This window comes from Salmo salar, chromosome ssa22 (assembly GCF_905237065.1).
Source record: "Salmo salar chromosome ssa22, Ssal_v3.1, whole genome shotgun sequence".
Classification (NCBI taxonomy): domain Eukaryota; kingdom Metazoa; phylum Chordata; class Actinopteri; order Salmoniformes; family Salmonidae; genus Salmo; species Salmo salar.
In genome coordinates, this window is record NC_059463.1 from 57,682,355 (window position 1) to 57,697,329 (window position 14,975).

Below are 14,975 nucleotides of genomic sequence, written 5' to 3' on the forward strand. Positions count from 1 at the left end.
TATTATTATTATTTGACCCTGCTGGTCATCTATGAACATCAATCTGGTCTTAATGTCCATGTACTCTAATAATCAACACCCGGCACAGCCAGACGAGGACTGACCACCCCTCAGAGCCTGGTTTCTTCCTAGGTTCCTGCCTGTCTAGGGAGTTTTCCCTAGCCACCGTGCTTCTGCATTGCTTGCTCTTTTTAGTTTTAGGCTGGGTTTCTTTATAAGCACTTTGTGACATCTGCTGATGTAAAAAGGGCTTTATAAAAATTAATTTCATTTAATTGAAGTGCTGAAGTGCGTGTTCGTGCGCTAAGTGCTTACTCGGGCTGCTTTGTGCCCTCACTGAGACAGAGAAGTAACAGATGTACATTATCACTCCACACACTAACCCTGCTCTGTGATCTGAAGACAGCCGTGAACCTGTGGAACCTGACGGCAACTTAACACTAAGAATAGCACCGCTATAACACTACGTGAAGTATGAATATGTAGATAATATTAGAGCATAGGATAAAGAGGTGACTAAACGGGGTGTTAAGAGAGAACATCTGTCAACCGACAGGATAAAATCAGTCGGGTTAACGCAAGACGGTAAACAGTTTTTCTCAACCAAAACAAATACCAATGTATTGTTGTGTGCTTTAGTATTTGATAGTATTATATGAAAATGTAAAAGGTCTCAAAATGGACCCAGCCTTTGTTGATAGAGTACTTCAGGGAAATATCAAATATTATCCACCGAATAGATAAGCTATATATAAAACATATTGGTAATAATCATTTTAATATTATCCTATTTCTCAGTGTGTCTGAGCAGTCAGCAGGTGTTAAATGCAACCAGAGGCCTCCAGCAGCAATACACTAGTCATATATTGTCTGATACTTGGCTTCTGTTCCGGCAAGAAGCTGTAATATCTCAGTAATTGAATTTTCTTGACAGAACCCCATAACACCCCGGTTTTGGCTGTGATGGGTGCTATTGTGAGCCTTTTACAGACAGGAGAGAGGGAGGGAGGGAAAGAAAGAGCGAGAGGAGGGAGTGGGGAGTGAGAAAAAGATAAAAGGAAAGAATATCATATCATCTAGCCTCGTGTTGTTTGCCGACCGGTCGGGGTGACTGCCTGGGGTGACTGTCAGATGTTTTACCTCCCTCTCTCTCTACTCCTGGATTGATAAGAGACAATGGCATCTGTAGGAAAGCGTCTACAAGATGGGAACACACGTATTGCAACTGGAGCGAGTGAATGTTCAACTTATCTAGATGATCTCATAGGAGTAAAAGAGGGGGATGGTGAGAGAGAGAGAGAGCAAGACAAGAGACACAAAGGAGACAAGCTCGCCATTTGTAAAAGGTCTGAAGATCCTGTGTCATCACGATTAAAATCTACCGTAGTAGGTTACAGCAAATAACTAAGAGGCAAAGTCTACTCCATGTAAGACAATTGAAATCCACTCAAGTTCAAAATGTAACTGTAGAGTAAATTTTTTCACAGCTTTTAAATGTTATGTCATGTTGAAATTGCAACTGGCCAAAAATGCTTTACCACATTACAGAATAAACCCCAGAAAACCCCCCCCAAAAGAATGGGTATGTCTTAAATGGCACCCTATTCACTATATATTTTATTCACCTCATTTTTTTGCGTTGCTATGGGACCAGACAAACCAGTTAACTAGTTAACTAGGTAGTTGGGGGCTACAGATGGGCTAGCTAACGTTAGCTCGCTAGCTAGTTGGGGGCTGCAGATGGTTTAGCTAATGTTAGTTAACCTCTGTGGGCTATGTGGGACGCAAGCGTCCCACCCCTGGTACACCCTATCAACAACAGGTGAAATATCAAGAGCGCCAAATTTGAAAACAATTAAATGTCATAATTAAAATTTCTCAAACATACAACTATCTTACACCCTTTGAAAGATAAACATCTCCTTAATCTAACCACGTTGTCCGATTTCAAAAAGGCTTTACGGCGAAAGCATAAAGTTAGATTATGTTAGGAGAGTACATTGACAAAAGCTGTGTGTAATGTTTTGTCAATTCAAAGACAGGCGTCACCAAGAGCAGAAAACCAGCTAAAATGATGCACTAACCTTTGACAATCTCCATCAGATGACACTCCTAGGACATTATGTTAGACAATGCATGCATTTTTTGTTCTATCAAGTTCATATTTATATCCAAAAACAGCGTTTTACTATGGCGTTGATGTTGAGGAAATTGTTTCCCTCCAATAACCGCCAGTCAATCAGCACGACAAATTAAATAATTACTATTCGAAAACATTGGTAAAATATTATATTGTCATTCAAAGAATTATACATTTACATCTCTTGAACGCAACCGGATTGCCAGATTTAAAAATAACCTTACTGGGAAATCACACTTTGCAATAATCTGAGTACTGCTCCCAGAAAAATACGCTTTGCGATACAGACTAACCGCCATGTTGGAGAGATCTAAAATCGAAAATACTATGTAAATAATCCATTACCTTTGATTCTCTTCATCAGATGTCACTTCCAGGAATCCCAGGTCCATAACAAATGTAGTTTTGTTCGAAAAAGCTCATAATTTATGTCCAAAAAGCTCCGTGTCGTTAGCACATGATCTATGCCAGCCGGACTTCTCGTCATGAACGAGGGGAAAAAAAATATTTACGTTCGTTCAAACATGTCAAACGTTGTATAGCATAAATCATTAGTGCCTTTTTTAACCAGAACATGAATAATATTCAAGGCGGACGATTGCAGTCTCTTTTAAAACGTATTGGAACGAGAGTACCCAACATGAACTCGCGCGCCAGAGTCTAATCGGCCACCACCGTTCCAAGGCTCTTGTTCGTTCAGTTCTCACAGTATAAGACTCAAAACACTTTGTAAAGACTGGTGACATCTAGTGGAAGCCATAGGAAGTGCTCAACAATTAATAAGCCCCTGTGTGTTTCAATGGCATAGGCTTAAAGGTAATTCAACACATCATGTATCCACTTCCTGTCATAATTTGTCTCAGGGTTTTGACTGCCATATGAGTTCTGTTATACTTACAGACACCATTCAAACAGTTTTATAAAATTCAGAGAGTTTTCTATCCAAACATCAACAATAATATGCATATTCTAGCTTCTGAGTTGGTGTAGGAGGCAGTTAAAAATGGGCACATATTTTTTTCAAAATTCTCAATACTGCCCCCTAGCCCCAACAGGCTAGCTAGATAGTTGGGAGCTACAGATGGGCTAGCTAAGAACTGTTTTTGCATGCATGCATGCTGCACAGTGCCTGTGGGAGAAGATTGGATAAGTTAAAATACAGTGAGATAATTGTCGCTATTTTCATAAATGGAACAGATAAACTATCTATCCAACATCGCAAATGGAGCAAGCTAGCTACTTGTAAGTATTTAGAAAAACATACAAATACATGGCTATGGTTAGCACACAGGTCAGCTGCAACCAATGTGGCTAGCTATGTGGCTAGCTATGTGGCTAGCTATGTAGCTAGCTATGTAGCTAGCTATGTAGCTAGCTATGTGGCTAGCAAGCTAACATTTCCTCTATGAACGAAGCAAACTAGCTAGCTATATACCAACCTAGATAAGAAGAGAGTAGTGGAGTTCTGCATATGATTCCTTATGAGTTCTAGAGTCCAGCTTTCCAACGCTCACGAAGCGGAACTACCAGAACGGCTTTTTATTTATTTATTTTTACAAACATTTTGATTTGGTTTGTACAGTAGCTAATAAAAGCCTAATGAAAAGGAATAACGTCTAGACCAGAGCTGAACAAGAGAACATCACCGGCAAAAATCGATCAATCACTCAGCCGGAAGCTAGAAGGCACAGGTACTAGCTGTCCTACGCTCCGTCCCAAGTGCAACCCTACTCCCTACATAGTGCACTACTTCGGCTCTGGTCAAAGGTAGGAAATAGGGTGCCATCTGAGACACAGTTCTATTACAGTCCAGCCCTGAACAGAGAACTTAACTGGTGTTTCAATTCACTGGGATAGAAAATAATGAGGACAGGGTAGGACTGCTGTCTCTCGTTACACACACACACACACACACACACACACACACACACACACACACACACACACACACACACACACACACACACACACACAGATCTGGTTAGAGGTGGCATGCTAGGCAGAGAGATTACAGCCTGCTCGCCTCCCGGTCCAGTCCTGACCAACCCACCACCATACAATTACCGGAGAACCAGCAGGATACAGACTATTAACAGCAGAGTACAAAGGACAGGGTTTTACACATGTCCAACTATTGCAAAGGACCCGTACCAATTTTATGTTATAATGTTTGAGCCACTCAGATAGCATAAGAACAAGGCATACTGGCAACATTTGCATAATTGAAGGAAATTACATTTGAAATTCACATTTTTCGCTTAGCCCCATGATAAAATGTGTGAATGGCAACGACCTAGCTTTAATACTGTAAAATGTTCTCTCTGACGCATGGAAAAATGTTGAGAACTGCAGGAAAGAGGGCCTCCAAAACCATGATATTGGCCATGTCCACTACCCCCCCCTTCCCCCCAGGGGCAAATACTGCTTATTCACTTACCCTTGTCTCTCACAGTCCACCAGGATTCTCACCAGAATCCCTGTTACAGCCACTAGGATGGGATAGTGGTCGACGCTCTCTAGGCCTGGACACCAGGAACACAGAGAAAGACATTGTTAAGATCTCCGGGTACAAAGAACGAGGTTGCTGTTAAGCACTTTGTCACATTTTCAAAAGCGCCATATAAATTTGAAATATTAAATGTTCTTTATTTCTTTTAAAATGATTATCTACTTCCCTAGAGTCAGATTAACTTGTGGATAACAATGTGTATGTCTCTGCGTCTAGTATGAACGAAGATAAAAAAAAGGTAGTTTTACGAGCCAAAGCTAATTAGCATGCTAGCTGTTCTCATAGAGTTCCAGTCATTGTGCTTAGTTAGTAATTGCGCTAATGTTAGTTAGCAACTTTCTTCAAACTGCACGAATAGACATATTTAGGGGGGGAGTCTGTCAGATTGCGAAGGGTTTGATATTCCAGATCAGTGTGATTCTCCCCATAAAAACACAGAAATAAAACAGATTATTGGAGTCAGGGGTAAAGCGGGTGATTCAGGATAACATTTGGAACTGAGAGCAAAGTGTATCTGCCAAACAAGCACTTGTCCCCAGCCCCTCGAGGACCTTAATGCCCATCAGTAAAGTGCCAGACACACACACACACACACACACACAATTCCTAGAAAAAGACACTACGCATCAGTCAGCACATTGAACACAATGGCTGTGAATAATGCATCACACTGCTCCGTGTTGTCATTTCTGACGAATGGCTGTGCTGAGTTGGACCCAACCTTCATTTCCTGCAGCTGAAGTGAATGATCTGATTTTTCACACGTCAGAGTGTAAGTAGTAACCGTAGCTCAGGGAAAACACCCACTAACAGAAGTGTGTGATATTAATATAGCTCGGGCCAGGAGAACTATCGAAGGCATGCTACCTTGACCAACATATTTTAGTTCCTTCATCTCTGAATCTTTCAGACTGGGTGTGATGTGTTATCATTGACTAGAGGAACAGTCTATCTGTCTGCATTATATTGACCAGTGGGTAAAGTATATATGTCTGCATTATATTGACCAGTGGTACAGTATATCTGTCTGCATTATATTGACCAGTGGGTACAGTATATCTGTCTGCATTATATTGACCAGTGGTACAGTATGTCTGCATCATATTGACCAATGGGTACAGTATGTCTGCATTATATTGACCAGTGGGTACAGTATGTCTGTCTGCATTATATTGACCAGTGGGTACAGTAATCTGTCTGCATCAGATTGACCAGTGGGTACAGTATATCTGTCTGCATGATATTGACCAGTGGGTACATAGTATGTCTGCATCATATTGACCAGTGGGTACAGTATGTCTGTCTGCATTATATTGACCAGTGGGTACAGTATGTTGTCTGCATCATATTGACCAGTGGGTACAGTATGTCTGCATCATATTGACCAGTGGGTACAGTATGTCTGTCTGCATCATATTGACCAGTGGGTACAGTATGTCTGTCTGCATCATATTGACCAGTGGGTACAGTATGTCTGTCTGCATCATATTGACCAGTGGGTACAGTATGTCTGTCTGCATCATATTGACCAGTGGGTACAGTATATCTGTCTGCATCATATTGACCAGTGGGTACAGTGTATGTCTGCATTATATTGACCAGTGGGTACAGTATGTCTGTCTGCATTATATTGACCAGTGGGTACAGTATGTATGTCTGCATTATATTGACCAGTGGGTACAGTAACTGTCTGCATCATATTGACCAATGGGTACAGTATGTCTGCATTATATTGACCAGTGGGTACAGTATGTCTGTCTGCATTATATTGACCAGTGGGTACAGTATATCTGTCTGCATCATATTGACCAGTGGTACAGGTTATCTGTCTGCATTATATTGACCAGTGGGTACAGTATGTCTGCATCATATTGACCAGTGGGTACAGTATTGTCTGCATCATATTGACCAGTGGGTACAGTATATCTGTCTGCATCATATTGACCAGTGGGTACAGTATGCCTGTCTGCATCATATTGACAAGTGGGTACAGTATATCTGTCTGCATCATATTGACCAGTGGGTACAGTATGTCTGCATCATATTGACCAGTGGGTACAGTATGTCTGTCTGCATCATATTGACCAGTGGGTACAGTATGTCTGTCTGCATCATATTGACCAGTGGGTACAGTATGTCTGTCTGCATTATATTGACCAGTGGTACAGTATGTCTGTCTGCATCATATTGACCAGTGGGTACAGTATGTCTGTCTGCATCATATTGACCAGTGGGTACAGTATGTCTGTCTGCATCATATTGACCAGTGGGTACAGTATGTCTGTCTGCATCATATTGACCAGTGGGTACAGTATGTCTGTCTGCATCATATTGACCAGTGGGTACAGTATGTCTGTCTGCATCATATTGACCAGTGGGTACAGTATGTCTGTCTGCATCATATTGACCAGTGGGTACAGTATGTATGTCAGCATTATATTGACCAGTGGGTACAGTATGTCTGTCTGCATCATATTGACCAGTGGGTACAGTATGTCTGTCTGCATCATATTGACCAGTGGGTACAGTATGTATGTCTGCATCATATTGACCAGTGGGTACAGTATGTCTGTCTGCATTATATTGACCAGTGGGTACAGTATGTCATGTCTGCATCATATTGACCAGTGGGTACAGTATGTCTGTCTGCATCATATTGACCAGTGGGTACAGTATGTCTGTCTGCATTATATTGACCAGTGGGTACAGTATATCTGTCTGCATTATATTGACCAGTGGGTACAGTATGTCTGTCTGCATTATATTGACCAGTGGGTACAGTATGTCTGTCTGCATCATATTGACCAGTGGGTACAGTATGTCTGCATCATATTGACCAGTGGGTACAGTATGCTGTCTGCATCATATTGACCAGTGGGTACAGTATGTCTGTCTGATTATATTGACCAGTGGGTACAGTATGCCTGTCTGCATCATATTGACCAGTGGGTACAGTATGTATGTCTGCATCATATTGACCAGTGGGTACAGTATGTCTGTCTGCATTATATTGACCAGTGGGTACAGTATGTCTGTCTGCATTATATTGACCAGTGGGTACAGTATGTCTGTCTGCATCAGATTGACCAGTGGGTACAGTATATTTGTCTGCATCATATTGACCAGTGGTACAGTATGTCTGTCTGCATTATATTGACCAGTGGGTACAGTATGTCTGTCTGCATCATATTGACCAGTGGGTACAGTATTGTCTGCATCATATTGACCAGTGGGTACAGTATATCTGTCTGCATCATATTGACCAGTGGGTACAGTATATCTGTCTGCATTATATTGACCAGTGGGTACAGTATGTCTGCATGATATTGACCAGTGGGTACAGTATGTCTGCATCATATTGACCAGTGGGTACAGTATGTCTGTCTGCATCATATTGACCAGTGGGTACAGTATGTCTGTCTGCATCATATTGACCAGTGGTACAGTATGTCTGTCTGCATCATATTGACCAGTGGGTACAGTATGTCTGTCTGCATTATATTGACCAGTGGGTACAGTATGTCTGTCTGCATCATATTGACCAGTGGGTACAGTATATCTGTCTGCATCATATTGACCAGTGGGTACAGTATGTCTGTCTGCATCATATTGACCAGTGGGTACAGTATGTCTGTCTGCATCATATTGACCAGTGGGTACAGTATATCTGTCTGCATCATATTGACCAGTGGGTACAGTATGTATGTCTGCATTATATTGACCAGTGGGTACAGTATGTCTGTCTGCATCATATTGACCAGTGGGTACAGTATGTATGTCTGCATCATATTGACCAGTGGGTACAGTATGTCTGTCTGCATCATATTGACCAGTGGGTACAGTATGTCTGTCTGCATCATATTGACCAGTGGGTACAGTATATCTGTCTGCATCATATTGACCAGTGGTACAGTATGTCTGTCTGCATTATATTGACCAGTGGGTACAGTATATCTGTCTGCATTATATTGACCAGTGGGTACAGTATATCTGTCTGCATTATATTGACCAGTGGGTACAGTATTATCTGCATTATATTGACCAGTGGGTACAGTATGTCTGTCTGCATCATATTGACCAGTGGGTACAGTATGTCTGCATCATATTGACCAGTGGGTACAGTATATCTGTCTGCATCATATTGACCAGTGGGTACAGCATGCCTTTCTGCATCTTATTGACAAGTGGGTACAGCATGCCTTTCTGCATCTTATTGACAAGTGGGTACAGTCTATCTGTCTGCATCATATTGACCATTGGGTACAGTATATCTGTCTGCATTATATTGACCAGTGGGTACAGTATATCTGCATTATATTGACCAGTGGGTACATTGTATTTGTCTGCATTATATTGACCAGTGGGTACAGTATGTCTGCATTATATTGACCAGTGGGTACAGTATATCTGTCTGCATTATATTGACCAGTGGGTACAGTATGTCTGCATGATATTGACCAGTGGGTACAGTATGTCTGTCTGCATCATATTGACCAGTGGGTACAGTATGTCTGCATCATATTGACCAGTGGGTACAGTATATCTGTCTGCATCATATTGACCAGTGGGTACAGTATGCCTGTCTGCATCATATTGACCAGTGGGTACAGTATATCTGTCTGCATCATATTGACCAGTGGGTACAGTTATCTGTCTGCATTATATTGACCAGTGGGTACAGTATATCTGCATTATATTGACCAGTGGGTACATTGTATCTGTCTGCATTATATTGACCAGTGGGTACAGTATGTCTGCATTATATTGACCAGTGGGTACAGTATGTCTGTCTGCATCATATTGACCAGTGGGTACAGTATTTGTCTGCATTATATTGACCAGTGGGTACAGTATGTCTGTCTGCATCATATTGACCAGTGGGTACAGTATATCTGCATGATATTGACCAGTGGGTACAGTATATCTGTCTGCATCATATTGACCAGTGGGTACAGTATATCTGCATCAGATTGACCAGTGTGTACAGTATATCTGTCTGCATCATATTGACCAGTGGGTACAGTATGTCTGCATCAGATTGACCAGTGGGTACAGTATGTCTGCATTATATTGACCAGTGGGTACAGTATGTCTGCATCAGATTGACCAGTGGGTACAGTATGTCTGCATCAGATTGACCAGTGGGTACAGTATGTCTGCATTATATTGACCAGTGGGTACAGTATATCTGTCTGCATTATATTGACCAGTGGGTACAGTATGTCTGTCTGCATCATATTGACCAGTGGGTACAGTATGTCTGTCTGCATCATATTGACCAGTGGGTACAGTATATGTCTGCATCATATTGACCAGTGGGTACAGTATGTATGTCTGCATCATATTGACCAGTGGGTACAGTATGTCTGTCTGCATTATATTGACCAGTGGGTACAGTATATCTGCATTATATTGACCAGTGGGTACAGTATGTCTGTCTGCATTATATTGACCAGTGGGTACAGTATGTCTGCATCATATTGACCAGTGGGTACAGTATATCTGTCTGCATCATATTGACCAGTGGGTACAGTATGCCTGTCTGCATCATATTGACAAGTGGGTACAGTATATCTGTCTGCATCATATTGACCAGTGGGTACAGTATATCTGTCTGCATTATATTGACCAGTGGGTACAGTATATCTGCATTATATTGACCAGTGGGTACATTGTATCTGTCTGCATTATATTGACCAGTGGGTACAGTATGTCTGCATTATATTGACCAGTGGGTACAGTATATCTGTCTGCATTATATTGACCAGTGGGTACAGTATGTCTGCATTATATTGACCAGTGGGTACAGTATGTCTGTCTGCATCATATTGACCAGTGGGTACAGTATATCTGCATCATATTGACCAGTGGGTACAGTATATCTGTCTGCATCATATTGACCAGTGTGTACAGTATATCTGCATCAGATTGACCAGTGGGTACAGTATATCTGTCTGCATCATATTGACCAGTGGGTACAGTATGTCTGCATTATATTGACCAGTGGGTACAGTATGTCTGCATCAGATTGACCAGTGGGTACAGTATGTCTGCATCAGATTGACCAGTGGGTACAGTATGTCTGCATTATATTGACCAGTGGTACAGTATATCTGTCTGCATTATATTGACCAGTGGGTACAGTATGTCTGTCTGCATCATATTGACCAGTGGGTACAGTATATCTGTCTGCATTATATTGACCAGTGGGTACATTATATGTCTGCATCATATTGACCAGTGGGTACAGTAGATCTGTCTGCATTATATTGACCAGTGGGTACAGTATGTCTGTCTGCATTATATTGACCAGTGGGTACAGTATGTCTGTCTGCATCATATTGACCAGTGGGTACAGTATGTCTGTCTGCATCATATTGAACAGTGGTACAGTATATCTGTCTGCATTATATTGACCAGTGGGTACAGTATATCTGTCTGCATTATATTGACCAGTGGGTACAGTATATCCATCTGCATTATATTGACCAGTGGGTACAGTTCGTCTGTCTGCATCTGTAGTGGTATAACACTGCAGGGGTAGTATCAGTTACAGATTTTAGAATGTCAATAGCAGACTTGGTGAAAGAGTGGTGTCATCTCTGTACTTACACTATTACTTGTTTAATACTGCAATACTACTAGAAGTATACAATAATATTGGGAGTACGAGAAGTTACTGGATGAGAGTGAGCACTACCTGGGAGACGGAGGTTGACCACACGGTCGAACAGGTTCCTCTCTGCGGTCACTCTGTTTAACACCTGGTTCAGAAGCTGGAGAGAGAGAGAGAGAGAGAGAGAGAGAGAGAGAGAGAGAGAGAGAGAGAGAGAGAGAGAGAGAGAGAGAGAGAGAGAGAGAGACGGAGACAGGAGGGAAGGAAGGAAGGAATGAGGGAGAGAGAGGAAGGAAAGCGAGACAGAGAAAAGGGAGGGAGGGAGTTACAAATGATTCAATAGTTCTTTTTTCAATTAAAAGAAACAGACCAGAAAGTAAAAGCACATCGTGTGTGTATTGTCTAGATCCATTTATCCTTGTTTCCAATGCTCTGGTCGAGAATCTGTCCATCCTGCACCTGATGAATCATTCAATCAGCCGGAAGAAGAGAGTGTTAGATTATCAGGACTGGGCTGGCACACTAAGTGGGTGAGGGAGGGAGGATGGAGAAACAAGGGAGGGAGAACCATCATCTGTCACTATCAACCAATTCACGTTATATATGGTTTGGTAAATAGACTAGGACCTGGTAATACCAGGGTTGGTAAATAGACTAGGACCTGGTAATACCAGGGTTGGTAAATAGACTAGGACCTGGTAATACCAGGGTTGGTAAATAGATTAGGACCTGGTAATACCAGGGTTGGTAAATAGACTAGGACCTGGTAATACCAGGGTTGGTAAATAGACTAGGACCTGGTAATACCAGGGTTGGTAAATAGACTAGGACCTGGTAATACCAGGGTTGGTAAATAGACTAGGACCTGGTAATACCAGGGTTGGTAAATAGACTAGGACCTGGTAATACCAGGGTTGGTAAATAGATTAGGACCTGGTAATACCAGGGTTGGTAAATAGATTAGGACCTGGTAATACCAGGGTTGGTAAATAGACTAGGACCTGGTAATACCAGGGTTGGTAAATAGACTAGGACCTGGTAATACCAGGGTTGGTAAATAGACTAGGACCTGGTAATACCAGGGTTGGTAAATAGATTAGGACCTGGTAATACCAGGGTTGGTAAATAGATTAGGACCTGGTAATACCAGGGTTGGTAAATAGATTAGGACCTGGTAATACCAGGGTTGGTAAATAGATTAGGACCTGGTAATACCAGGGTTGGTAAATAGACTAGGACCTGGTAATACCAGGGTTGGTAAATAGACTAGGACCTGGTAATACCAGGGTTGGTAAATAGACTAGGACCTGGTAATACCAGGGTTGGTAAATAGATTAGGACCTGGTAATACCAGGGTTGGTAAATAGATTAGGACCTGGTAATACCAGGGTTGGTAAATAGACTAGGACCTGGTAATACCAGGGTTGGTAAATAGATTAGGACCTGGTAATACCAGGGTTGGTAAATAGATTAGGACCTGGTAATACCAGGGTTGGTAAATAGATTAGGACCTGGTAATACCAGGGTTGGTAAATAGACTAGGACCTGGTAATACCAGGGTTGGTAAATAGATTAGGACCTGGTAATACCAGGGTTGGTAAATAGACTAGGACCTGGTAATACCAGGGTTGGTAAATAGATTAGGACCTGGTAATACCAGGGTTGGTAAATAGACTAGGACCTGGTAATACCAGGGTTGGTAAATAGACTAGGACCTGGTAATACCAGGGTTGGTAAATAGATTAGGACCTGGTAATACCAGGGTTGGTAAATAGACTAGGACCTGGTAATACCAGGGTTGGTAAATAGATTAGGACCTGGTAATACCAGGGTTGGTAAATAGATTAGGACCTGGTAATACCAGGGTTGGTAAATAGATTAGGACCTGGTAATACCAGGGTTGGTAAATAGACTAGGACCTGGTAATACCAGGGTTGGTAAATAGACTAGGACCTGGTAATACCAGGGTTGGTAAATAGATTAGGACCTGGTAATACCAGGGTTGGTAAATAGACTAGGACCTGGTAATACCAGGGTTGGTAAATAGACTAGGACCTGGTAATACCAGGGTTGGTAAATAGACTAGGACCTGGTAATACCAGGGTTGGTAAATAGACTAGGACCTGGTAATACCAGGGTTGGTAAATAGACTAGGACCTGGTAATACCAGGGTTGGTAAATAGACTAGGACCTGGTAATACCAGGGTTGGTAAATAGACTAGGACCTGGTAATACCAGGGTTGGTAAATAGACTAGGACCTGGTAATACCAGGGTTGGTAAATAGACTAGGACCTGGTAATACCAGGGTTGGTAAATAGACTAGGACCTGGTAATACCAGGGTTGGTAAATAGACTAGGACCTGGTAATACCAGGGTTGGTAAATAGACTAGGACCTGGTAATACCAGGGTTGGTAAATAGACTAGGACCTGGTAATACCAGGGTTGGTAAATAGATTAGGACCTGGTAATACCAGGGTTGGTAAATAGATTAGGACCTGGTAATACCAGGGTTGGTAAATAGACTAGGACCTGGTAATACCAGGGTTGGTAAATAGACTCTTGCCTAGTTAAAGGTTAAATAAAAGAGCACTTTTTGCCAGTCCAGTCTGGTCCAGCGACGGTGGGTTTGTGCCCATAGGCGATGTTGTTGCCGGTGATGTCTGGTGAGGACTTGCCTTACAACAGACCTACAAGCCCTCAGTCCAGCCTCTCTCAGCCTATTGTGGACAGTCTGAGCACTGATGGAGGGATTGTGCGTTCCTGGTGTAACTCGGGCAGATGTTGTTGCCATCCTGTACCTGTCCCGCAGGTGTGATGTTCTTTAGTGTCGTAGGTTTTCTTAACTGTGACCTTAATTGCCTACCGTCTGTAGGTTGTTAGTGTCTTAACAGCCGTTCCACAGGTGCATGTTCATTAACTTTTTTAGGATAGGGGGCAGCATTCGGTATTTGGATGAAAAGCGTGCCCAAAGTAAACTGGCTGCTACTCAGGCCCAGAAGCTAGGATATGCATATAATTGGTTGATTTGGATAGAAAACGCTCTAAAGTTTCTAAAACAGTTTGAATGATGTCTGTGAGTATAACAGAACTTATTTGGCAGGCGAAACCCCGAGGACAAACCATCCAGGATTTTTTTGTTGTTGTTGTTGTTGTTGAGGTGACAGTGTTTTCAATGGGTTTTCTATGTCGATTTAGATTTCTAAGGCACTTGCTTGCAGTTCCTATCGCTTCCACTGGATGTCAACAGTCTTTAGAAATTGGTTGATGTGCTTCTTTTGAGTAATGAAGATGTATGGCTGTTCAGAACGAGGGGTGTGGTTGGGTTGTGGTTGGGGTGCGCGACCTGAAAGCTCGCTCCACTTTGTTTTCGTCTGGTATTTAACACAGTTTATCTCGTCATAAATTTTAGATTATTTGCATAAAAAAATACCTAAAGTTGTATTTGGAAAGTTGTTTGAAATGTTTGGATCAAGATTACAGGTAACTTATTAGATATTTTGTAGTCATGTTGCGCGAGTTGGAACCAGTGTTTTTTTAAATCAAACGCGCCAAATAAATGGACATCTTGGAGATATAACGACGGAATTTATCGAACAAAAGGACCATTTATGATGTTTATGGGACATATTGGAGTGCCAACAGAAGAAGATCTTCAAAGGTAAGGCATGAATTATATCGTTATTTCTGAGTTTTGTGTCGCGCTTGGCG

At 41.9% G+C, this 14,975-nt stretch overlaps 1 protein-coding gene across 2 annotated transcripts in view; it reads right to left on the reverse strand.

Annotated features, from left to right (window-relative positions):
* The window catches only part of rnf123 (ring finger protein 123), a 270,077-nt gene that overhangs the window by 141,259 nt on the left and 113,843 nt on the right, over positions 1 to 14,975 (reverse strand). For both annotated transcript variants that reach the window (XM_014168343.2, XM_014168342.2), the window contains exons 33-34: positions 11,350 to 11,425; positions 4,578 to 4,662 (exon numbers count right to left, since the gene is read on the reverse strand). In XM_014168343.2, the coding sequence (XP_014023818.1) occupies positions 4,578 to 4,662; positions 11,350 to 11,425 (161 nt within the window). The remainder of the gene's footprint in view (positions 1 to 4,577; positions 4,663 to 11,349; positions 11,426 to 14,975) is intronic.